Source organism: Anguilla rostrata, chromosome 13 (assembly GCF_018555375.3).
Source record: "Anguilla rostrata isolate EN2019 chromosome 13, ASM1855537v3, whole genome shotgun sequence".
Classification (NCBI taxonomy): Eukaryota; Metazoa; Chordata; class Actinopteri; order Anguilliformes; family Anguillidae; genus Anguilla; species Anguilla rostrata.
In genome coordinates this window covers 11,893,674-11,917,468 of record NC_057945.1, presented here as the reverse complement: position 1 = coordinate 11,917,468, position 23,795 = coordinate 11,893,674, and the positions used below count along the sequence as shown (strand labels likewise).

General features: G+C 43.6%; 1 protein-coding gene across 3 annotated transcripts; it reads right to left on the bottom strand.

Moving 5' to 3' along the window:
* Positions 1-4,784: 4,784 nt before the first annotated feature.
* On the bottom strand, positions 4,785-20,980 carry LOC135237918 (cysteine/serine-rich nuclear protein 2-like). 3 transcript variants are annotated; one of them, XM_064305473.1, is made up of 6 exons: positions 18,971-20,047; positions 15,353-15,443; positions 9,395-9,567; positions 7,692-7,954; positions 6,932-7,228; positions 4,785-6,510 (listed from the first exon to the last, which is right to left on the bottom strand). In XM_064305473.1, exons 3-6 carry the CDS (start codon positions 9,552-9,554, stop codon positions 5,614-5,616), a joined length of 1,617 nt encoding a protein of 538 aa, XP_064161543.1. In that variant the 5' UTR covers positions 9,555-9,567; positions 15,353-15,443; positions 18,971-20,047; the 3' UTR covers positions 4,785-5,613. The 3 variants fall into 3 exon arrangements, with proteins under 3 accessions (XP_064161543.1, XP_064161544.1, XP_064161541.1); XM_064305474.1 differs by lacking the exons at positions 15,353-15,443; positions 18,971-20,047 and adding an exon at positions 20,849-20,980; XM_064305471.1 differs by lacking the exon at positions 15,353-15,443 and having other exon boundaries at positions 18,971-20,044.
* Positions 20,981-23,795: the final 2,815 nt, after the last annotated feature.

Below are 23,795 nucleotides of genomic sequence, written 5' to 3'. Positions count from 1 at the left end.
CATGGACTATGATTTTGAGAGGGGGGCGGGGGGTTGGGGGGGGGGGGTGTTGCTGACCCAGCTGGCTGGCCAGCTTAATCTGTAGATTTTGTGTTCTTATGTACATCAATCATTAAGACTCCGTGCACATCTGCAGGGAGTGTGGTAAAACCTGGCAGAACAATGAGGCCACATTAAGGGAAGGTTTGATGAGCATGGCTCTATCATCGAGCAAGCATCCCAGAGTAAATGAATAGCCTTTAAGCTAACGGATCGCTAATGTAGACATGGAGCACTTCATAATCCACGGAGTATGTGGTTCCATCAGACAGGAGGCTGGTAAAAACACTACAGCACTTGAGTAAAGACTCCAATTGAAATGCAACAATATAGCCTCTGTAAATCATTCCTAACCTAAGCAGGTATTTAATCCTTTTTGATGAACGAGCAAAGAGGCCATTAAATGGCTAAAGCCAGGAGACAGCCCCAACGAGAGAGAGAGAGAGAGAGAGAGAGAGAATCCCCATAAAGATCTTACTTTCGGTTTGGGATGGATTCAGACTTCCACGGGAGAATGTCCAAACTGCCACATAGATCATGTGCCACTGCTGTCTGCTGATGATTCACATTAACTGTACATTTCCCAGACATTTCCTTTAACGGCGTGTCCCCTTTGCACTGCTCTGTGTCCACGTGTATGACATTCTTCAGTATCACATAATCAAAAACATGCATGTTATAGTTTTAGGCTAACATAGCCAGGAAACTATGGATTTGCTGCCAGTTCCACTCCGACTCAAGCTATAAAAATCCAGTGGCTGACCAGAGAACCTGTCATAGAAACCTGTCACAGGACCATTTCATCTGTTTTTATGCTGGCAAGCTATACAGATCATTTTAAGAGGATAGTAGTGTTTCACCATTAAATGTACTTGCCACGTTCAATGAGCCCAAAAATTTAACTTCTGTAGTCAGTCATATTCAACGGCTTCTCCAGATATTGGATTGCAAATTCAGGGCAGGCTGGTATGGAGGCAAAACAGGATTTCAACAAAAGTCAAAACTTTTAAATTTGCAAATAAGATAAAGAAAGTTTTCAAAACAAACAACAAATAAAAGCGACTTTTTTCAGTGCAGGTTTGGGCCAGCAGTCTGCAAATTGGATACTTTTGGACACCAATGCGTTAGTCTTACATTAATACAAAGTGCTTGACATGTTAAGGATCAACACAGTGATTGAAATGATTCATAGATTAAAGCAATCACAGCAAGATTAGGCAATGCAGGATGAAGTCATTAACAAACTTTTCACCACCAGAGAGAACATGTTGCCCAAGTTTAAAATAAAAGCCTTGTAACAGCTGTTGCCCTGACGAAATTGTCCAGTGTCAAAAAAATACAACATCGCCCTCTAGGGTTAAACTTGTGTAAACACAGGCACATGTTCAATGGCACTTACGAGAGTGAAAGACGGCGCAACACAGGGTCTTTTCCTTTTAGGTGAAAACGAATGAAAGCACGAATCCCATGCTAAGCCACAGTAAAGGTCATTCTTTTAATTTTGGAACAGACTCTGGAACCCCATTGTCAGTGCCGACAACCCCCTCCCTCCTATCTCCAGATACCATCTTAAAGTTCCATCCCTGCCTGCTGTTCCCAGGGCTGCCAGCATTTTTCATCCAGCTCTGGGGATCGCGGAATGGATCCAACGCCTGGAGGGCACAGCAAAACAGGCCTTCAACATAGTCACCCCAAAACATCGGACCAGGTTTCAGCTCAAACTCAAATGACTGAAATCGGGAGAACCAGACAAAGAGGACAGAGTCAGATATCCTGTCGTCGATCAGATTAAGTCTCCTAATTGAGCTGAATCGCGTTTGAATGCGTGATTCATTGCAGAGGTTAGGGAAATGGCTGGCACTCGATCCAGACGCAAGGTCGCGCAGAGGGGCCGGAGAGGGAATGCAGCCCCATGTGAGCCATTACAGGCGAGTTGGACGGAGCAATGATCAGGCTCTGAAACCACACCGTAGAATCAGAGGCCGTTTCAGGTCAGAAGGAGCTACGCTACTGGTTTAAAAGACAGAGGCAATATCTGTTTTAAAAGTCAGTTACGCAAGTGCCACGAAATACAGGCCTTGTGAAAGGATGGTCATAATAACTGCGCAATGTACAGAGCACAGAAGGTTGCTCTCATTGGTAACACAGGGGAAATAAAGCGATTGTAGAAAAGCATTGCTTTGTAAACTGAGCCAGTGTTTTCTTTGACATTTCGCATATAAAAAGACACACTTCCCACTTCCCCAAGAGGCTACGCTGCTATTTGTACGGAACGCCTCATAATCTCTCGTCTGGACTATTTTAATGCCTTACTGGCCAGCTTGCCTGCCTGTGCCACCAGGTTACTGCAAACAGTCCAAAATAGCAGCAGCATATAGGCGCAGCAACATAGCATAGTGGGTTTGTAACTATGGTTGGGGGTTCAAATCCTGGTTGAGACACTGCCATTATACTTCTGAGCAATGTACTTAAACTTGTGTCACTTATGCCACTACATGACTCTCAAAATCCTAGCAAACCCCTAACAGCAGAGAGCATCACACATTTAATGACCATCTTGAATAAAAATAACTGGTATCTCCATCCAGTGCCATGGCAAAAGACTTGCGATAAAATCAAATGAGTTTGGTATTTCCGCAAAAGTCACAGACTAACTTAACGCTGGATCAGGAGAGCTGTGGTTGAGTCTCTGACTGTCTCACGACTGTTGGAGGTGGGTGCACACAGTGACCAGGCAGACTTGGGATTTTCTTAGTAATTTCTTAAAATCTTGAAAACTGCAAAATCTTGACTGAAAATCCTGTAGTGAGTGTATGATAGGCATGAATTGCTTCACGTACAATATTCCTGCTGTATGAAATAATAGTTTAGAAAACAATAATCTGTTTAATTAGCTTATATTTTTACAATCATTTGAAAGAGTAAATGCAATTCATTTTAGCAACAGTGACTCACAAGACCACAAACATGATTGTGATCTCAGAAACTGTACACTGCTTCAGACAAATACAGATACATTTCTTTTATTGTAAAATTTGAACAATTAATAGAATTTTAGTGACAGGGCAATGAAACCAACCAGCTTTGTGTCAAAGAAAATGGAATCTTGTCATTAATACAATTATCTGTCAGCAAATATCATTATTAGTAAGCAAATAAAAATTCAGACATGGACATTGCACAAACTTTACTCCACAAGTCTCTGGGGTGTTTTATACTAGTTAATAAATATCAAATACATTCAAAATAAACCCAAATGTGTGTATGAAAAAAGTTGTAAAAATTGCTTTGAAAAGCACATGGACAGAAAAACATAAGAATGCATCATCACCATCTAGGCGCACTGTTTCACTGAAAGACGAATGGTGTCAGATCCTTCTATTTAAATAAGGGAGACACCTCCAAACAGATATTCAGCTTCTTCGCTCACTCACACCGTGCACCGTACTCACACAAAGCACAACAGTTAAGCACAAAGAATCTGACATTTACACCTTTCTTTAGCTTAGCCAGATCGATTCCGTGAGCCACCCCTTTTGCACTCATCTACCCTTGGTAACACTTGCTGTGCACATTCCATGGAACATTATCAGAGATGATGAGAGAATGCAGATCTGATGGATAAATGTATAGGAAAGTCACAATACAAGCTGAGGACATTTTTCTTTAGCTTAAATTTGCAATGTCAAGATATTGTGATCCTGACAGATTAAATTTACTGCCTCTTTAAGTTCAAGAAATGTTGCATTGAGTTGTGACACATTTCTGCTTTACATACATGTGCTGAGGCAAAACCATGTGAGCTAATTTGATATTTAATTTGCATAAATGGCTGCAAAAGGAATTTGAAAGGCACCCAGAAGTGAAAAAAGGACCGAGGGAAAGAATCTTGTCGCACATGTGACCTTGATGGGCCAATCAACCCATTTCATTAATACCTCATCATAAACATTCCCCAGGGAATGTTTTTAAAGAATTAGAACTGCAGGATTATTTTAGCCTCAAAATGTCAGAGGTTGTATATACTAATATACTATCTATAATATATTCACAAGTGATAAATTGATCTTTTTTTGATTTTAGCTGCACATCTCTCATATCATATAGGATGCAGTGGACTTTGCTTCCAAATGTGGATGTGATGCTGTCAGTTTTTCTTCATGTCTCACCAGGGGCTTGCACAGCTGATCAGATCTTTTACTAATTTTCCTATAAGATGGAAGGCGAGAAGCTGTTGGGTGGCTAAGGACAGGACAGCCAACATCCTGGGTCATCTTGCACTGTGACATGTAATGGTCACGAAAACACATCTTCTGCAGCTGCAATACATTCAGACAGGTTCACGACCCTGACAACAGCCAGGCACCGCCCACATCCCGAACCCTGCCCTTGCCCTTGCCCTCCCCACCCCCCCACCCCCCCGCATAACTATCCCGTCATGGCATCCAGTCAATCTCTGAAAGTAATTCATTATTCTATATTTTGGAATTGTCTTGTATAATTTTAACCTGTTGCATTTTAATGCCTCGCAGAATCTTTAGGGAATTTTTCCCGAAGTCTGAATTTCAGTTGTATTACAAACATGTAAAAAATGTCATTTTCTTTACTTTGAATAGCCCTAGGTGCCATTTAAAGCTATGCTTTAAGAGAAAGCTCTTTTCAGTAAAGGTGGGGAAAACAGTATATTTTGTGTGATTACTTGTTTTTAGAGAATTCTTTGAAACATGAATCCAGCTGGATGAATAAAAAAGGTAAATATGATTATTTAATACAATACAGCTCATACTGTATTAATACAACTTCATTTTACAATAGTACATTTTGCATTGTGATATAAAACACTTGGAATAACATGGAATAATGATTGATGTGCGGTTTTATGAATGAAACTAGAAATAAAATTAAGGACACGGTACTTCGACAATTATCATCGCAAATTAAAATAAGGACTGTGCAAACCTGCAAACATATTTAGTCTGCATCTTCTCCGCAACCTTACAGCGGTTTTTAACACTGGTTCGGAAAACACTCCCAAACTCCCAAACTCCGTACAGTACATCAGATCTTTGCCAAGTATTCCCAGGATCGGCAGGTCTGAAATAGGGATTCATCAGTGGCTTGAGACTTCCCCAAGCGCCCTCTCACAGCGTACACATCGAGTCTTTTTAAAAGCACACTAACCCGACACAACAACCAACATCTAGTGCACAGAGACGTGGATTGATGATTGCCACAGAATGAGGTAAGATTGGAATCCCCACTGAAACACAGGCGATGTACTCCACTGACTGCTGAGCTATGCATGGGGGCCACTGTGAAAACCTGCAACTTGTTTTCATTAACCCTAGAGCTGCTAGTCTCTGCGGCATGTTCCACCACCACAGCCCGATTAGACAGACCACAGACTGAGTAATCACCACCTGTCTGTCTGGCTCTGTCATTCATAGCACATGCTCATCTCTATTAACCCACCCTTAAAGTAGTTAATAATAATAATAATAATAATAATAATAATAATTTATACTAATATAGGCAACAAGCTTTAACAGTTAATGTGCAAAACATCTGCAAAATTTAAGGACCCAGAGCCTCAAGAGGCAGCGTGCTTACTTCTCCTTCAAAGGCCACTCGGGCATTTTCTTGGGGCAGCCCATTCAGTCTTTGAAAGGACCCCTCCTGTAGGAGGGGCCCATCTTCAGTTTCAGTGTAGTTTTCTGAGCAGAGGACCACTGCGGGCAAGGAGTCCTGGGAATTCTCCGGAGAGGTCTCCCCCTCTGGCCCCTCCTCCTGGTCCTCCTCGGCTCCGCCCCCCACCTGTTCTCCCGGCTGCGGCAGTACGGTGGGCTCCGGCTGCACCGAGCCAATGTGGTAGAAGAGCAGGGAGGCAGGGTCCTTTAGGAAAGCCTGGGGATCGGGGCCCTCCTGGCCCTCAGCTATGCACAGCACAGATGTGCCGGGAGGGAAGGGGCCCTGGATGACGATAGGCTCCGCCCCCTGCTCCCCGGCCACCTCGCCCTGCAGGGACTCGGGCAGGAGGCAAAGCCCGGAGTCAGCCAGTCCCCCCGCCCCTCCGCTAGCCTCCTCTTCCTCCTGCTCCCTCCGCCTCTCCCTCTCCTCTGCGCTCTGCAGGTGCAGCACGGCCGCCTCGTTCTCCAGCGCCAGGCTGTCTCCCTGGGAAATGTAGTCCGGGTCCCCGTCTGCGCCCTCTGCTGGCACGGTCTGGGAGTGCACCTCAATTTCCACGCCAAAGTGAGCGGGGGCTTCGGAGGCCGGGGTGATGGAGCACACGGCCTCGGCCGCCTCCAGCCCTTCGCAAACTCCGACTCCCATCTGCCGCTTCTTCTCCAGGTCCAGCTTCATGATGGTGTGCAGGTAGTGCGTCCGCACGCGCAGGGGGTTGAACTCGATGCGGCCCGCAGCGTTGCCACAGCCGTCCCGAGAGCAACCGCAGGGGAAAGACACGCGGTCCACCTATAGGTGTGTATATATATATATTTACCTTTAAAAATATACATACTGTATATACATTTCAGTTTCAATGTATCGAGGTAACATTTTCCTTTATGCTCTATATTATACACAGTTTTTATTCCCAAGTTGGTTCTGGCTCCTGAGTCTCAGCTCGCGGGAGTCTGGGCTCACCTGGCACTTGATGGTTCTGGCTCCTGAGTGGTGTGGGAGTTTGGGCTCACCTGGCACTTGATGGTTCTGGCTCCTGAGTGGCGCGGGAGTCTGGGCTCACCTGGCACTTGATGGTTCTGGTTCCTGAGTGGTGTGGGAGTCTGGGCTCACCTGGCACTTGATGGTTCTGGCTCCTGAGTGGCGCGGGAGTCTGGGCTCACCTGGCACTTGATGGTTCTGGTTCCTGAGTGATGCGGGTGTCGGGGCTCACCTGGCACTTGATGCCGGCCTGGCTGCAGCCGCAGCGGCGCGGGTCGCAGTAGAAGCGGCAGTCGCAGCCGCACTCCTCGCGGGACAGGCGGATGGCGCGCAGCTCGCTCTTCTCGCCGCCGTCGATGCGGGTGATGCCCGAGGCGCGCAGCAGGGCGCGGCGCCGCTTGGTGGGCAGCGGCTGCAGGAAGAAGCAGTCGTCCACCTCCACGCCCTCCACGTCCAGGTCCTCGTCCGACACGTCCTCCAGGGTCAGCGTCTCCGCCTCGGCACACTCCACCGCGCCGTTCTGCGTCAGCTGCGGGCCGAGGCACAAAAACAGCACAGGTGAGCCCTGCTCTGCCTTTCTGAGAGAGAACGAGGCACAAAAACAGCACAGGTGAGCCCTGCTCTGCCATTCTGAGAGAGAACGAGGCACAAAAACAGCACAGGTGAGCCCTGCTCTGCCATTCTGAGAGAGAACGAGGCACAAAAACAGCACAGGTGAGCCCTGCTCTGCCTTTCTGAGGGAAGCACAGCAGACATACACAGGACTGTAGCCGTGGTCAAAGCTTTGTGCTGATACACCTTGAAGGAGAGCGGGCTGCTGTTAGCATTAAGTTTCATCAGTTTCATTTCCTGTCTTTTGTGGCTTTTGGCAAATGAAACATTTCACTTGAAACATAGTTATTCATGATTAATACACAATTTGCTTTACGTATGTCGTCCTCCGCTGATATCTGCCACCAAATGCTAACCCGCCCCGCGCGTTCCCCCCTCACCTTCATCTTGCGGGCTTTGAGCTTCTCCTGGCGCAGGTGCTGGCGCAGGACCTGGCGGTGGGTGGTGCGCTGCTCGCGGGCGAACTCCCCCAGGGTGTAGCGGCGGATGGCGCTGTGCCGCTGGGCCATGCCCAGGGAGCTGCCCCCCTGGCTGGGCACGCTGTTGAAGCCCTGCCGCCGCGAGAAGTAGTACACGGTGACGGCGTCGAAGCGCACGCTCTTACGGCCTGGCGGGGGCCGCCGCTGCCGCAGGATGGAGGGAGCTGAGCGAGAGAGGGGGGAGGGGAGGGGAGAGAGGGACCAATGGTGAGCAAGAGAGGGAGGGGGGAGGGGAGAGAGGGACCAATGGTGAGCGAGAGGAGGGGGGGGGAGGAGAGAGGACCAATGGTGAGCGAGAGAGGGAGGGGGGAGGGGAGAGAGGGACCAATGGTGAGCGACAGAGGGAGGGGGGGAGGGGAGAGAGGGACCAATGGTGAGCGAGAGAGGGAGGGCAGAGGGGAGAGAGGGACCAATGGTGAGCGAGAGAGGGAGGGGGGGAGGGGAGAGAGGGACCAATGGTGAGCGAGAGAGGGAGGGCAGAGGGGAGAGAGGGACCAATGGCGAACGAGAGAGGGAGGGGAGAGGGGAGAGAGGGACCAAATGGTGAGACAGCGAGAGAATCAGGGGGAGGAGTTAACGGCTGCAGACGAGATCAGGGACCCGGTCGGTCAGCATTCAGTTCACAAACATAAATGAAGATATTAAAGGCAATACCACGCCCAATACAAACTCAGTTTGACATGATAGAATTTTGGATTTTAGATTCTGCATCATTTTGCAGCGCTAGATGTTGCCTAGCATATTTAGTGTGAGTCATCGGTTTTATCTGGAGACATCAATCAATTTGCCTCCTGCTGTATTTGTTACTTTGATAAATGCAAATTAAGTGACTTTCTCATTCCGTCCTTTCCCTTCTTCCCTGGGTAGTGGGGGCTTCGACTTTCTTTTCATCTTTTTCTCTTTAATCATACCTGATGCCATGGTAAATATAGTAAACAACCATACTTCAGAGGCCGTGTGAAATACTTCTGGAAAAAACGCCACCACTGTTATCTGTTGGGTGACCATAAGCCAATCAGCAGCAAGGCCTCACAGCTCCATGTGATTGGCAAAATCACATCACATGATCACATGGAATCTGTACAATCTTGGTGCTGATTGGCTGTCTCATCAACATCCAATAAATAACAGTGGTTATGTTTTTTTTCTCCAGAAGCATTTCACGCAGCCTCTTTAGGTTGGTTGTTTACTGACCGTTTCAGGTATAATTACAAAGAAAAGATGAACGGAAAGATAATGCACCATATGGTGGCTATAACCATTATTGCATTTGACTGTTATCATAGCAATATATCGCCCGTCTCTACACTGCACTGAGCAGTACAGTTGTTGCAGTACATGCTTTCAAAATGGTCATTTTACATAACCCTGATTGGACAGGAACTTTTCCTTATCTTACAGTCAACGGCATTCACACTACCAAAATGGGATCTCACCAAACACTTATACCTGCATCAGTAACATCAACATAGGTAGTACAGATATAACACAACCTGAATGATGACATCATATCTTATATACCTCGGACACCATCCCTTATAGACATACATGGCGGGTCATGGGGTGTGTAAGCAGGGTGGCGGCGGCGGGGGCGTGGCCCTTACGTGTGAGCGAGGTGGAGGACGGAGGGTTGAGGCTGTCGCAGCTGTCGACGCTGTCGCTGCTCAAGATGTCATCGTCCGAGTCTTTGGGCGTGGAGTAGGGCGAGCCGCTGTCCACCTCCTCGAATCTGCGTTTCAGACTGAGCACCGAACACGCCTCCATGGGGTCCCACGGCCTGCAGAGACGGGACGGGTGAACACGCGGACGGTCGGGGAGAGGAACCGACAGAACTACACAAACTCAGGTTGCCAAAGGTTGGAGTTGTACTTTAATTTCAACCCAGTTTTGAACTAACTTTATTTATACTGTTCCCTTCTGGATTTCCAATCTTAACATTGCTTGGAAAGAAATTCAGGGAGGTGAGCATCTATGTCAATCTTCAGGCTGAGAATGAAGCCTTCACCCCTGACCTTTATCCCATGCACACAATGGAGAAGTTAACACTACAGAATCATGGCTCTAAATTCTTGCAAAGGATTCCTGCAGGATTCTAAGAGTGTTTGATCCCACACTGAACACACATTGACATCATCTGTTATATGAGAAGAGTTCAGCGTAAACCTGTTTCCAAAAAGATGACATCCATGAGGAGTCAGTTTACTTTGATGACATAGTGGTGAATGGCCCTGATGTTTCTACTCAGCCTTCTACTAATTTTTCTACTAATTAGTTTAATAATTCCATAGTATTATATTCTGCCGTAGCAGCCCCTTGTCATCACCTGCTCAAAACAAGATGGCCGCCCTGCTAGTCAAGAAGCTACTTTTTATTGCAGTAACAAATATAACTCACAATTTCCATCAACACAGACAAATAATGTCACAACAACGATAAATAAAAAAAATACAAGAGGATCACACTACACAATTAAAAAATTATACTCAAACATGGACCATAACTTTAGGCACTTTACTTTTTTATTATAAAAGGTCTATAATGAGGAACACTTGTCTGGTGGCTTGGATATGGAGATGTGCCACAGATTGAGTTCTGCTCACGGTGCCAATATTATTAAACATGCCCCCCGGGGGTACATCACCAACCTTTGCCAGGTTTGCTGAACTTTGACCTCAGCAGCTTGCAATGCATCACTGCCATTTCTCTGTGATGACACTTTCATTCAAACATAACAGATCACCAGGCCCTCACAGCACTGGCAGGGCTCATCATCTTCAAAGTCATTGGTTCTCTGTAGTGTCTGGGCTTTCATTGGTTCTCTGTAGAGTCTGGGCTGTCATTGGTTCTCTGTAGTGTCTGGGCTGTCATTGGTTCTCTGTAGTATCTGGGCTGTCATTGGTTCTCTGTAGTATCTGGGCTGTCATTGGTTCTCTGTAGTGTCTGTGCTGTCATTGGTTCTCTGTAGTGTCTGGGCTGTCTTTAGTTCTCTGTAGTGTCTGGGCTGTCATTGGTTCTCTGTAGTATCTGGGCTGTCATTGGTTCTCTGTAGTATCTGGGCTGTCATTGGTTCTCTGTAGTGTCTGGGCTGTCATTGGCTCTCTGTAGAGTCTGGGCTGTCATTGGTTCTCTGTAGTGTCTGGGCTGTCATTGGTTCTCTGTAGTGTCTGGGCTGTCATTGGTTCTCTGTAGTGTCTGGGCTGTCCTTGGTTCTCTGCAGTGTCTGGGCTGTCATTGGTTCTCTGTAGTGTCTGGGCTGTCATTGGTTCTCTGTAATGTCTGGGCTGTCATTGGTTCTCTGTAGTGTCTGGGCTGTCATTGGCTCTCTGTAGTGTCTGGGCTGTCATTGGCTCTCTGTAGTGTCTGGGCTGTCATTGGCTCTCTGTAGTGTCTGGACTGTCTTTGGTTCTCTGTAGTGTCTGGGCTGTCTTTGGTTCTCTGTAGGGTCTGGGCTGTCATTGGTTCTCTATAGTGTCTGGGCTGTCTTTGGTTCTCTGTTGTGTCAAGGCTGTCTCATTTGTTCTCTGTAGTGCCAAGGCTGTGTTATTGGTTTTGGTTCTCCGATGTATCTGTGCTGTCCTTGGTTCTCTGTAGTGTCATGGCAGTTGTTTCCCTCCCAGCCTCCTCAGTTTTACAAACCATCTGCTGCCACTTTCCCAACACCTGTGGTTGCAACAGATTTCAGAACAGAACCACAGGAGCTCCAAGCAGCCTGTCACTACTGACACTTGGGGGTTGCTGCTGTACGGCAGTGTTCCTCAGACTTGCTCCTGGAGAGCCACAGGGTCTGCTGGCTTTTGCTGTTACTCGGCACTTGAGTATTGCAGCAATTAATCAGTTAAAGCAGTTGATTACAGTTAACACAGGTCACCTGATCTCTTAGGTCTGAATCGGTTGCTAATCTTAAGGCGTCAACAAAAACCAGCAGACTCTGTGGCTCTCCAGGACCAGGATTGAGGATGACTGCATTGAGCTATACTGTAATACTAATATCATAATTTTCTTTTTAATCAAATGCTGATAAGAAATTCTGATTTAACAGACCCAGGGTACCTACATATGTATCACACCACCCTTGAATGAAACCAATCATTTGTCCTCTCCATAACAACATGTTTTTATTGATCTGATGTCTTCACTACTGTAGTTCTGCAATAATGAAGCCATGGGCACAAACATATTACCAAGCACCCTGGAGGAGTATGCTACTGTACTTCTTACCTCAGAAAAAACTCAAGAGTACCTGCTATGCTAAAACCCCTCCCCCAACAGAATAAAATATAAATGAAAGAAAATGGTTTGGCAAACATGAAGGAAAGTGTGTACCCCTCCCCCGTTTTCCAGGAAGTGAACGATTTAAGCTGCAGTAATTAGACAAGCTGACAGCCAGCGACCAGATTTCGCAAACCTCAGGTGTGCTAAATGAGGCACACAGGGACCTTGTTCAAGCCGCTCCTGTGACTCACCGGAAAACAATCCACAGTTTTAAAAATTAATTATTTAAGCCATGCTGTTTTTCTGACCTCCTTATTGGAAGGACACATGTATAGCTTCGATTGTGGTTAAATGTATTGGGCCAATAGAAATGAAGGCAGTAGCTTAACCTCTTCTTGTTATGACTGTCAGAATGAAGAGATCTCATGCTGGACTGGCTGTGCTTCAGTCACATGTCCTGGGGATAGCCCTGTGACTTCAGGACCTATCTGGAGAGCGAAGTAATTTTGTTAACTCATTAGAATAGAATGCAGGTTTCATTTTAAGTTTAACAGCAGTAGAATCTAGCCTGAAGATAAGGCGGCATCTAAACTTCAGCCACCGTATAAAACAGTCTCTAGGATTCAATTACATTTCTAAAAAGGTTGAAATACTTTGAATCCTTGTGAATTCATTGGAAACATGAAAATTGCAGACCAGGTATATAATTAAGGTATTTTACAGCACAAGAACAAAATCTGAAATATAATATAGTGTATAGTATCAGGTTTTGATAAAACGGGGGTTAGATTAGACCTATTCTCCAACAGAATCAGGAACTAAAATGGTTTTATTTTAAAGTTTAAATAGGAAATTGAAAACGTTCCAGAGGGAATAGGAAAATAGAAAAAAAAAACATTTTAGGTAACGTGAGAAACTCTAGGACAATGATTCCCTGACCCTTTAAATGGAGACCAAGCTGACCTCTTGGGAAACGGGGGGATACAGAGAATAGCACGTTTAGCCTAAGCACAAGCAGACAGGTGACACATTCCAGCTCTTTTAAGGCACTGGGGTCAAGCCAGGTCCTGCCGTGCTGAGATCAAAGTGCCATTCACAAGAGTGATGCACATGACAGTTATGTAAATGCGGTTCAACTCGGGATCTGATGCAAATGCTGAACACAGTAGCTGTCCTTGTGGTTTAAGAGGCCACCAGGAGTACATTATTCACCATCCTCCATGCAGGGGGAGGATGGATCTCATCCCTCACGAAAACGGAACAGCAGTCCCAGAGCACAGGAAAGTGCTGTATCAGAGTCTAACTAAATATATGCTGTCATCAATTAGTTATCAGTCTTGGGCACGGAGGTTATCTTCGGGTTAGCCGCATTTAGGAACTGGATGAATCAGGTCCCATAACGGCTAACTCTAATTCGTTTTATAAAATAATTGCATCACTAGTGAGGGAGCGAAGATTTAGGAAGGCAAGTCTGATGTGAAGTTTAATTATGGCTGGAGGGCTTATCATCTGCTACCTCTTCTGTTAATATTAATTAGATATTCACTATGAATACCCCTTCCAAAATTCACTGAATGGAGGTGGGGGTTTGGAGGAGGAGTCGGTGGATTTTTCAGCTGACTGAATTCCATAGAGGTTTTGGACATCTGTTTCCTGTTTTTTCATGTGTAGAATCAAAACACAATTTAGATCACATTTGTTACGGTAAATATCAGTTGAAGTCAACACTGCATAAAGAATATAGTTCATTTTGCAAAAATAGACAAAAGGGGATTATAGCAATTGAGGTGTGTAGCCTCTGGAATTCTTACTGACCAGGTGGTGCTGCAGCAGTACCACAGTACACAGCTAAACTTCTGCATCCCAAAAAAATTATCCAGAATACATGTGATAATGACTAAGTGCTGATAGATCAACAGGGTTGTTTAATTAGTTTATGCCTGCAGAATTGGAGAATATCAGGTACAGAAAGCCAAGGACAGGTCATGCTAAATTGACCTCATAATCAACATCAAGCTTCATAAACAGGATCTACCAAAACCAGCAGTCACAACTGGAAGCAATCTGGTGTTAAGAAATCTCTCTTATTCAAGCTGCATAAGACTGCAGAGAAGAGCGACAAGGAAAAAGTGGAAAAGGCGCGTTCGGATGTAAATACGTGAAGATTTTTGCAGTGCACGGCAGGTTCTTCAGTCCCTAAGGGTGACCTCTTCTGTCCGCCCTTCATCATCATTCTCTCTCCATCGCGCTTCTCCATCTAGCGTGAAAATTCTATTAAGATTGTGAAGCTGGCGAGCATTACCATGGCAACTAGGAAAAGCACAGTTTATAACAACCTTGGAACAACTGCCCTTCCCTCCTGGTTGTATCCCTCTCTCACTCTTACTCTCACTCTTGCTTGCTCTACAGCACCACCCATTCAATCCTGTAACCATGGGAGAATGGACACGGGCCAGCACGGGCTCAACCAAAGGTTAATTAAGGACATAAAAACATACATAACAGAACATACTCATTCTGAGTTATATTATTATAATAATATACCTCAAAAACACCACACCTTCTGCATCTTACCATAGCTACCATTTGCAAGCTGAGACTAAAGATATACAACAGAAATGTTTGGTACATTTTAACAGAGGAACTAAAAGCTGAACGTGTTTTCTATAAATATGTACTGCCAACATCAAAGAGCTGTTCTCACTGTTAGCCACTAGCTTAATTTTAACTACCCTAGTTTGCACTAGAAGGTGTTGTGCACCAACATGAAGTAATTGTGTGAGCAGTGAATTGTTTTGGGTCAAAAGACCAGAGTAACTGCAAACAGCATCGAAGAGGTGAAGATGCCTCTGGCCCAAGAAACTAGGACTAACCAAGGGGGAGGGGAAAGGGGCTTGTACGTAGGTGGCGCCTTTTCCAGGTGGATTTCTACATGAGGAGCCCTGCTCAGCCAATGGGCTGCAGAGGGAAAATAAGCGGCGTGCACTTTGGAGGTTACCGCAGCAACCGCTCAGGCTTACAGACCGGATTCGGAATTTCAGATCATGAGGGGGAAAAAATATTGGATATGACACTTGTGCTGACTAATACTACGCTCTGTTTTGTGGCAGAGATGGCTGCTCTTTTTTTTTATTGAGGGAAGATTTTGGGGACTGGAACAGTGGGGCCTGAGTGGAATGTCCAGCAGAGGTGCTGGTTCTTGGCACAGCGATGTATCCAGCAGTCTGGATCGAATTCGGACTGCACCAGCATCTACTGTGGTGGGGAATCCCAGAGGGTGACATTAGCATTAGCATTAGCATAGCCCTGGTAGGAAGCATATTGGCCAGTAGGATCACCATGCACCTCACCGTGCAACAGCGCCTCCTGCAGTTCACTGGGCACCTGCAGTCTGGCTGCACCGACTGCGCTTTCCTCCAGAGCAGAAGCGAGCTCGGGGCGCTGCACAGTGAAAAGAGGCAGAGGGGATGAAGAATGCACAGGCTAGCGTGCGGCATCCCAAATGGACAGGGTACATGGAGTACAGTTATGGAAAAGAGACGCAAGTAATAAAAAGTTGCTCACTGATTACAATGATAACAGCTAAAACTGCGAGGTGTTAGGATGACATTGCCATATAAACCAATGACATTGCTGAAAATTCTATTTTTTCATACTAAAATAGACCATTTCCATTCGCATGGAAGACAGTCATTCACTTTTCTTATTACCAGGTGCCCCCCGCATCCCCGCCCACCCCTCAAACTTGTCAACTTGACCTTGTTATAAAGATACAGATAACAAGGACAATACCCCAATAATAGTTGGAGATTCGGATTGACACAATCTGTATATAAAGGACACCTTCTGTACACTCACTCGGCATGAACAGCCAAACATACAGGCAATCAACATGCACCCAGGCTCTTTCACACAGTGAAGCAAACTAACACACACTTCAGATATGCCATAGTTCAAATACCAGAATCTGACATGAAAATCCACTGGGTAGAGTTGCCTTCTTTCTCCCTCGCTTCTAATAATGGTCAGATCAGCTGTCTTGGGAGCGTGTGATTATTTTGCTCTTAAAGGAGAACCTCAGCGATGTTTTTCATTTTCTCTGTCCTTCATTCTTGTTGTAGTACAAATGCAATTGGTACGTTGTTATTTTGACAGGTAAAAAAATACTCAAGCTAAAACAAACAAAAATAAAAAAATTTCTGCAACTTCCTGTTCATCTTATTTAAACCACAATCTCCGTCAATGCACTTGTTTTTTTTTTTTCTTGGCAACAAGACATGAAAAACACACATTGGAGTCTGGGATAATGAGGCAGTAGAGAAAAGAATGTAATTGGTCACCTTCCCCAATGTACAATTTAGCAAATTATTAAAATTTTCAATGTGATGTAAAGAGCTTAATAAGGCCTGTTCCCACATGCCATGCGACTCCACTTGCAACTGACAAAACACTAATTTCTAAGAAATATAATGCAAATGGTGCTATCCATGAACTTCTGCATCTCATTACATTACTGTCAAGTCAATTCAAGTTTCAGTTCAATGCAGTCTATTGTGTATAGTGCTTTTAACCGGGAACTGCCACAAAAACGCTCTACAGAGGAGCAGAAGGAAAATTGGGCAGAAACCAGGACTGAACCACCAAAAAAGCAAACCTTTAGCAGATGCAATGAGGGAGAAACATAAGTGCATCTCCCTCGTGATTCACTCTCCAAAATGATGTCATTTCTGAGATGCTTTTCCCCCTTTTTTCTCCCAATTTGGAATGCCCAACCATCCAATGCTACAATGCTCATTGCAATCTTTGCTGTTGATTTGGGAGGGCCAAAGACAAGCATGAGCTTTCCTTTGAAGCATGTGATGCGATTCTATTACTTTGCAAGTTTTTGCATTTTATCTATACTACCATTGCACTGACATTCAGCTACATGGAAGTATTTTATACAGCACCATTTTAAATATTTAAAATATTTAATTTTTAAAATGTTATTCTTCACACATGTACATATATTTCCCTCTCCCACATACAGTCCCACTCCCACATACATTTTTGTATGTACATGTATATTATTTTTTTACACTGAGTGTTGATTGTTTAATTTCTTATTGTGAGAATGGTAAGTCACTGTAATGGCCCATTTCTTCTCGGGTGTCAATAAAGCTATCGGTAACTGAATCTGTACTGCCATTTCTATCCACACCGTGGTTGACGAGTCTGACTCGTGCAGACGTGCAGCCCAACTGGTGAACCCGCAAGCACCCTATCGACCAGCAGGAGGCGCTGGTGGGTGATGAGATGCTGTCGTTCTGTCACTCTGGCCCACTGAAATACCACCATCCCTTGCCGACGCCAGACCCAACTGTAGGGGCTGCGGGCCACACTTAATCCTTGTGTTAAAGGCTGCTTTAAAATTGCATTAAGCGATTCTTTTTTTGTGATGAATTGATGGCCGAAAGTTGGGTAAAACCTAAAATCTATTTGTTTTTTGGATGAAGTTGTCCTTCCAGGATATTTGTTTGATGCTTGTCTGTTTGACTTTAATGTCTGAAAACTCAACTGAGGACTGAAAATATCTGCAATGACTATAAGCCTGGCCCTTCCACTTACTGCCACTCCAATTTGATGTATGTGATGTCATCATCGCATCTCTGGTAATACAGAGCGCCCTGTTTTATGGAATCAAATACAAATGAAAAAGCAAAGGAGACATCACAGGAAGCTGTGCCTGAATCAGCTTTGGTATTTTAACAAACACCTTCAAGAAAAAATCCATTAAAAAAGATGACCGACTTAATACTCAGATACAAAAACTACTTCAGAGTAGGGTTACATCCAAACATGGATTCGTGGGTGTGCATGCATACATTTAAAATTCATGTGAGAACTGCGTTTGTACCTGTGTCAGCGTTTTGGGTTTTCAAAATATGTCTTCGAATGATTGAATGCTCAGATCATAAAAATACCACAGCACTGTGCGTCAGTGTGAATTTGCACCAACAAATGACCAATCCAATCACACAAAAAAATAATAATTTGGATGAAAATACCACCTGCATTTTCCAAATATTAGCATATGAATTAGACCACTTAATCATAAAAAGTACAGTTGGATTGATGGCTTCTTTACCTCAGCAGAAAAAACCCCTCATTTTGTTGTTTCAGCTCAGTACATAATTATGGATGGAACAGCCGTAGTCGAGGTGGAGATTGCAAATAATGCACCTAAGCACACTGGAATCATTTGTTAAATGATAGTATTGTTTTATTAGCAAAAACTATGATCAGGCCTACACAAATATTCTCTCGTTCCTGCTCCTCTGTGCTGGATTTTTTGCACCAGCAATATAGGGCCCCAATGGTTTTTACTACAGGCTGCTGTCACAACGGTAATGGCAAGGTTGAATTTTGCTGCAGCTATTTTGTTTTAAGAAGACATTGACTGTGCTTACTCATGACACACCTGGGTTTAGCATGATTGAGGAAGAGAGGAAGAAAGTGATACAGGTCTAATTATGGCTTTATTGATGTGCGTACGCGGTACAGAATACACAAAATCAAAATGACAAATAAACACCACTGTAATTTGCATAGCAGTGCAACTTCTATGTTTATGTGCGTTGTCTGCCCTAATTTCAGTTCATTTTCTGAGGGAAACCTAGGATTTAAAAAAAGAAATATCCGCCAGTACAAAAATACATCTTCAAATAGATCCATCGTTATAAAACAGAACTAGGGAAACACAAACGCAACGACAAAACACACATGCACAATAATAATGCTGACTAGGGACACCTTGGATGTGCTTTACGTGAATGCTCAAGCCCTTTCCGAGAGAAGACAGTGTCGCCGGTACAGTGGTAGAGCTGACTGAACAGACCCGCTCGCTATACGCCCTCTTGCCTGTACATTTACGGCTTTCCTTCCAAGCGTGGACTGTGACGGCGACAGAAGGCTGTAACGATCCTTACCTGTGAGAAATGGAGAACCGTCTTTCCTCTGAAACCCGTCGCTCAAAACGTTAGTTCTGAAATGTAAACCTTTTTTTTTTTTTTTTTCTTTCTTTATGATTTTATCTTCTTATTGCGTTTTAGCTACTGCAGGCAGGGTAGTTCTTTCCGTCCGCCAGCAAACTCAAGGCACTATTCCGCTTGTGAATGAAAGCTTTCCGTTTGTAAATTTCGACGAGTGCAGAAAACCTAATCATTGGTATATAAAACTTTATTTTACTATTTGTTTCCTCTTCTATGCTTAAATTGCGTACTGTAACATTCTTTAAATACAACGCGAAAACGAGCTGGCTTCGTTTTCTAGGAAAGCTATTTGTTGTGTGAGCAATGGTTTAAATAAATAGAACAACCCGGGGCAAGCAGAGAGAGGGGAGGACTTCAGACAGCTGTTAAAGGTTTTATTTATATTTTTCTTGACCCAATAACTTAAAATAAGGGAGAGTGTTTGGTGATTTTGTTCTCCTTCCCCGAATCCTTAAATGTTTGTAGGGTATGAAACAATCCGCTGCACCCTGTTCTCTTCGTTTGGTCTTTGTGATCAGGGCGGTCTTAATCTTCTTATGCGTTATATTAAATTTCCGTATGGATCGACGAATATTCTTCTTTTTTCTTTGTTGTATTTTTGTGAAATGCGTTGCAACCAGAAAAAAAATGCTTCCAGACTTATGCGGATTGCAGCCCCCCGTCTCCCTCCAGCTGCCCCGGTTTGTTACAATGTAACAATGTATGAATGCTACAGTGTAGCCATATATATTCATTGTGACATCATAGTCACTCAGAGGGTAGCATGGGAAATGTAGTCATATTGTGTCTTCTGCTAAACAAAGGGTTTTCGTTTTTGTATTAAATGGTGCTACTAAACTGAATTGAACATGAAATGAGAACATGTTTGTGAGAGCTGTATATGTAAAGCAATCAAGCCGTAAGCATCTGTCAAAATGAATGTAAAAATATGTGTTTTTACTGATGAAAGCACAACAAATTCGACTTCAGCCTTATCTAGAAATCAAGTGGTGTTCCGAAGAGACAGAATGGAGTATTGTACAAAGCATTGGTTTATCGTGTCCAATTTATATGTGTATTTCAAATAGGCCAATGGCCTGAAATATATAGTGGGTAATAAATAATTAATCAAATAAAGGATGCCCGTAGAAGGAGGAAATGACCTTCCGCCTGTGTTCTAGTCACGCAGGCTTCTGTCAAATTTGGAACATATTTATAACAGGTCAAGCATCTACTGACCGCAGTGTTAACGCAAACCAGTGCAGACTTGCCGGTATTGCGCAATAGATAATGGCAATTGCATTACAGTGCAACAGGGTGCATCATGAATAACAGAAAATACACACTATTTAATAATGAACAGCAAAATTACAAAGGTTCACAGATTACCCTCTGGAGGTAATGAATGATTTGGTACCAGTAAAACACAGCTAATGGCTGATAAACGTTTATAATGAAAATATTGGTGAAATTGCTGAAACAAACTTATTAAATAGGACTTGGTATACCATTCCAGTCAGTTCGGCGGCTATGTTTAATCAGATTCATCTGAGGACTTCCAAAATCTGTCGTAAAGCCTATACATTGACATTTACGCTAGACACAGATTATAGAAGCAGACGCATTTTTTCATGAGCTCAGAAGCAGCCAAAACACACGGGCTACGGGGATACGTTTCTCGAACACTACATTTCCCAGAAGTCTGTTAAGAATCACATGACGAGTACAGCAGCGAAACCCTTTTCATATGTGTTGCATTTAGTTGGTTGAAGCATGTCCCCCCGGCCCCGAGACAGCAAATGTGCCCTTTCGGCTAAAGCGATTTTTTGTACTTACCACAGGTGCCCTTGATTTTCAGCATATACCCCCCTAAAAAAGTCTGCACTGCTGTGGTCTTCACTTCTGAGGTCTGAGAGGTCTTATGATGTGATTTAGCTACCATGGAAATCCGGGGTAATTTCCAAACCTTATCTTCAAAAAAAAAAAAGATCTGCATTATGAATCTTTTTCCATGAACCTTACAATAATTAATAAAACAAACCCAAGTAGAATACATTTTTAAAAAATGACATTTTAATAGGTTTTCATTAGGCCTATGAAACAGGTATTTAAATAATAATAATTTAAAAAAATAAATAAATTTAAATAATAATAATAATAATAATAATAATTCAACTTTTTATTTCAGAATCATCTAAAAAGAGGTCCAGGGCAGGCAAAAAGAAAAAGAAAACAATAAATGACAGACAGGTTACAATAAATTACAAAGGCTTCATTCATGACCCATCTAAAAACTTTACATACTATAAAGCAGTGGTTCTCAACTCGGGCCAGAAAGGGCCGGTGTGGGTGCAGGCTTTTGTTCCAACCAAGCAGTTACATACCTGATTCTACTAATCAACCTTTGGAGTCTTTACTAAGGACCTTGATTAGTAGAATCAGGTATGTAACTGCTTGGTTGGAACAAAAGCCTGCACCCACACTGGCCCTTTCTGGCCCGAGTTGAGAACCACTGCTATAAAGGCTCCTACACCAGCACCGGCACATATGTGACTGGAATTGGTCACAGCTCTTCACAGGACTGATTAGTACCTCAGTTATGCTATTCTTTGACTCAACCAGTCGGCACAAATGAATACATGAGATTTATCATAACTGCTTGATGGTTAGGTACTCCTGTATGTACAAACATCAGGCTAGCACTGTGGAATCTCGGCCCAAGAAGTAAGAACCGCATTGCATCATTGTAAGCCACTTTATCACTCCGCATACAGCCTTTTGTGTAGATACACCACAGATGAGCAGTATACAGAAAGCATACAGAAAGCTCTAAACAATGAAATTTACATATCAACATGTTAGCCTGTGCATATAATTTGCGACATTGTCTGTAGTTATTATCCATCACCTGTTAAATTGGCTGTGAAACAACAGCCAAAGTATTTAATCTCATTACATACCTTCAGTGCCTTATCGCTCAAGTGAAATTCAGGAAATACTGCAGCCAGTTTTACACCCATTCTGCTGCAACGACAAATCAACCATGTACACATTAAACAGAAAAGGGGGTAAAGTCCCACCCTGCCAGACCCCACTGCAGACACAGGAAGGAGCTAAAACAGCACTGTCCCCTTTAACCTGCACGGTCTGATGAGCAACGCATATCTGCATGAGCCTGACTCGTCCACCGTGGTGTGGAGAGACACCTGACATTCTTAACATATACTTGGGCACACCTCTATGGGCACATTTTATGGAATAATTTCTCATGATTAATTCCATCAAATTAATCGTAGAGGCATCAATAAAATAAATAAACGTGGTAGGATTTTGGCTTCTATATTTAGCTACTATTTCCTTCAGGGCAAAATGCACAAATCAATGCCATGTTTTCTTTTAAAACCAAACTGATTGTCAGTGGTAAGAATGTACAATTCGAGCCTGTCCAACAAGATTCTCTCCAATACTTTAGAAAGAATGCTGGCTAGGGCAATTGGTCCATAATTTTCGAGGCTGTTTACTTTACCAGCCTCACCTTTAAGGACAGGCACAAGCAGTACTGATATAATCGAATGTGGTAGGATGCCATGAACTAGAAAACCAGCAATACAAAAAGCAAGAAGTGGAAGAATTTTTTGACCAGCATGTTTTAGGTGTTCTGCAGTAATAAGATCCATTCCACCCATCAAGATATTCATCCTCATTTTGATTTAACTCAAAAGGAGTATAGAGTATACATTAACAATTGTGAATTTCTTGTCATTATAATTAATCTCTATTCCAATATCCCAGTCAACATCCAATCATACCATTTGCCCCAGTGGATCCTATTTGCTGTTCCAAAATATTGCCACTCCAGCCAGTATCCTGCTTGGTGTGTCTTTGCACTTAGATCAGTAGTGGACTCCACAACTGCATGAAAGTGTGTTCAGCCTTTCCAGATCTTGTTTAGCTAACCAAGTCTTGAAGGCCAAGTCTTTCAACCACCAAATGACTGGATTCATCTTTTTCACTGCGCCCAACACGTAGTCCATGTGCGTTATACGACAACCTGGATCATCCATTTTGTTTTTCATGACACAACCTGGATCATCCATTTTGTTTTTCATGACACAACCTGGATCATCTTCTTTCTTTTTTTTTCAAGTAAACTACTGACTGTTGTCATTTGCAACGGCAGCTGTAAGGTTCGCATGTGAGATTAGTAGCAGTAGTAGTAATAGTAGTAGCAGCAGTACGTAATAGTAGTAATAATAGTAGTAGGGTGGTAATACTACTGGTGGTGGTGGTGATAGTAGTAGTAAGCTGGCAGACCAATAGATGTAGTTTACTGACAGATTAAACTACTTCTGAAGGGTTTCTCCTTTATAAAATGTAAAATACCCATAACACCATATTTTACATATTTTATTTTACACATTTATAGCTTCAGGAAGGACAAATTCCTGAAATCATCACCCCTGTGCTTAAACTAAACCAGCACAAATATCTAGCATGGCAGCACCCTGCTGAGTCAGCACTGTGCAGAAATAAGTTCCAGAAGAGACTGAAATCTGGGTTATGTTCATCCTGGTCTGGTCTGCAGGGCATTTGTGCTATATTGAGCTGACTGAACAGGAGAAGCTGTGCAGATGACTAAAACACCAGCACATCTGCACAGACACCACAGACCCAGCACAGACCTACACTGTGTTTTGTCAAGTTGCCCATTGGATACATTTACTTTTATCCATTTAGCAGACACTTTTATCCAAATGAATGTATATCTTATCCATCAAGACAT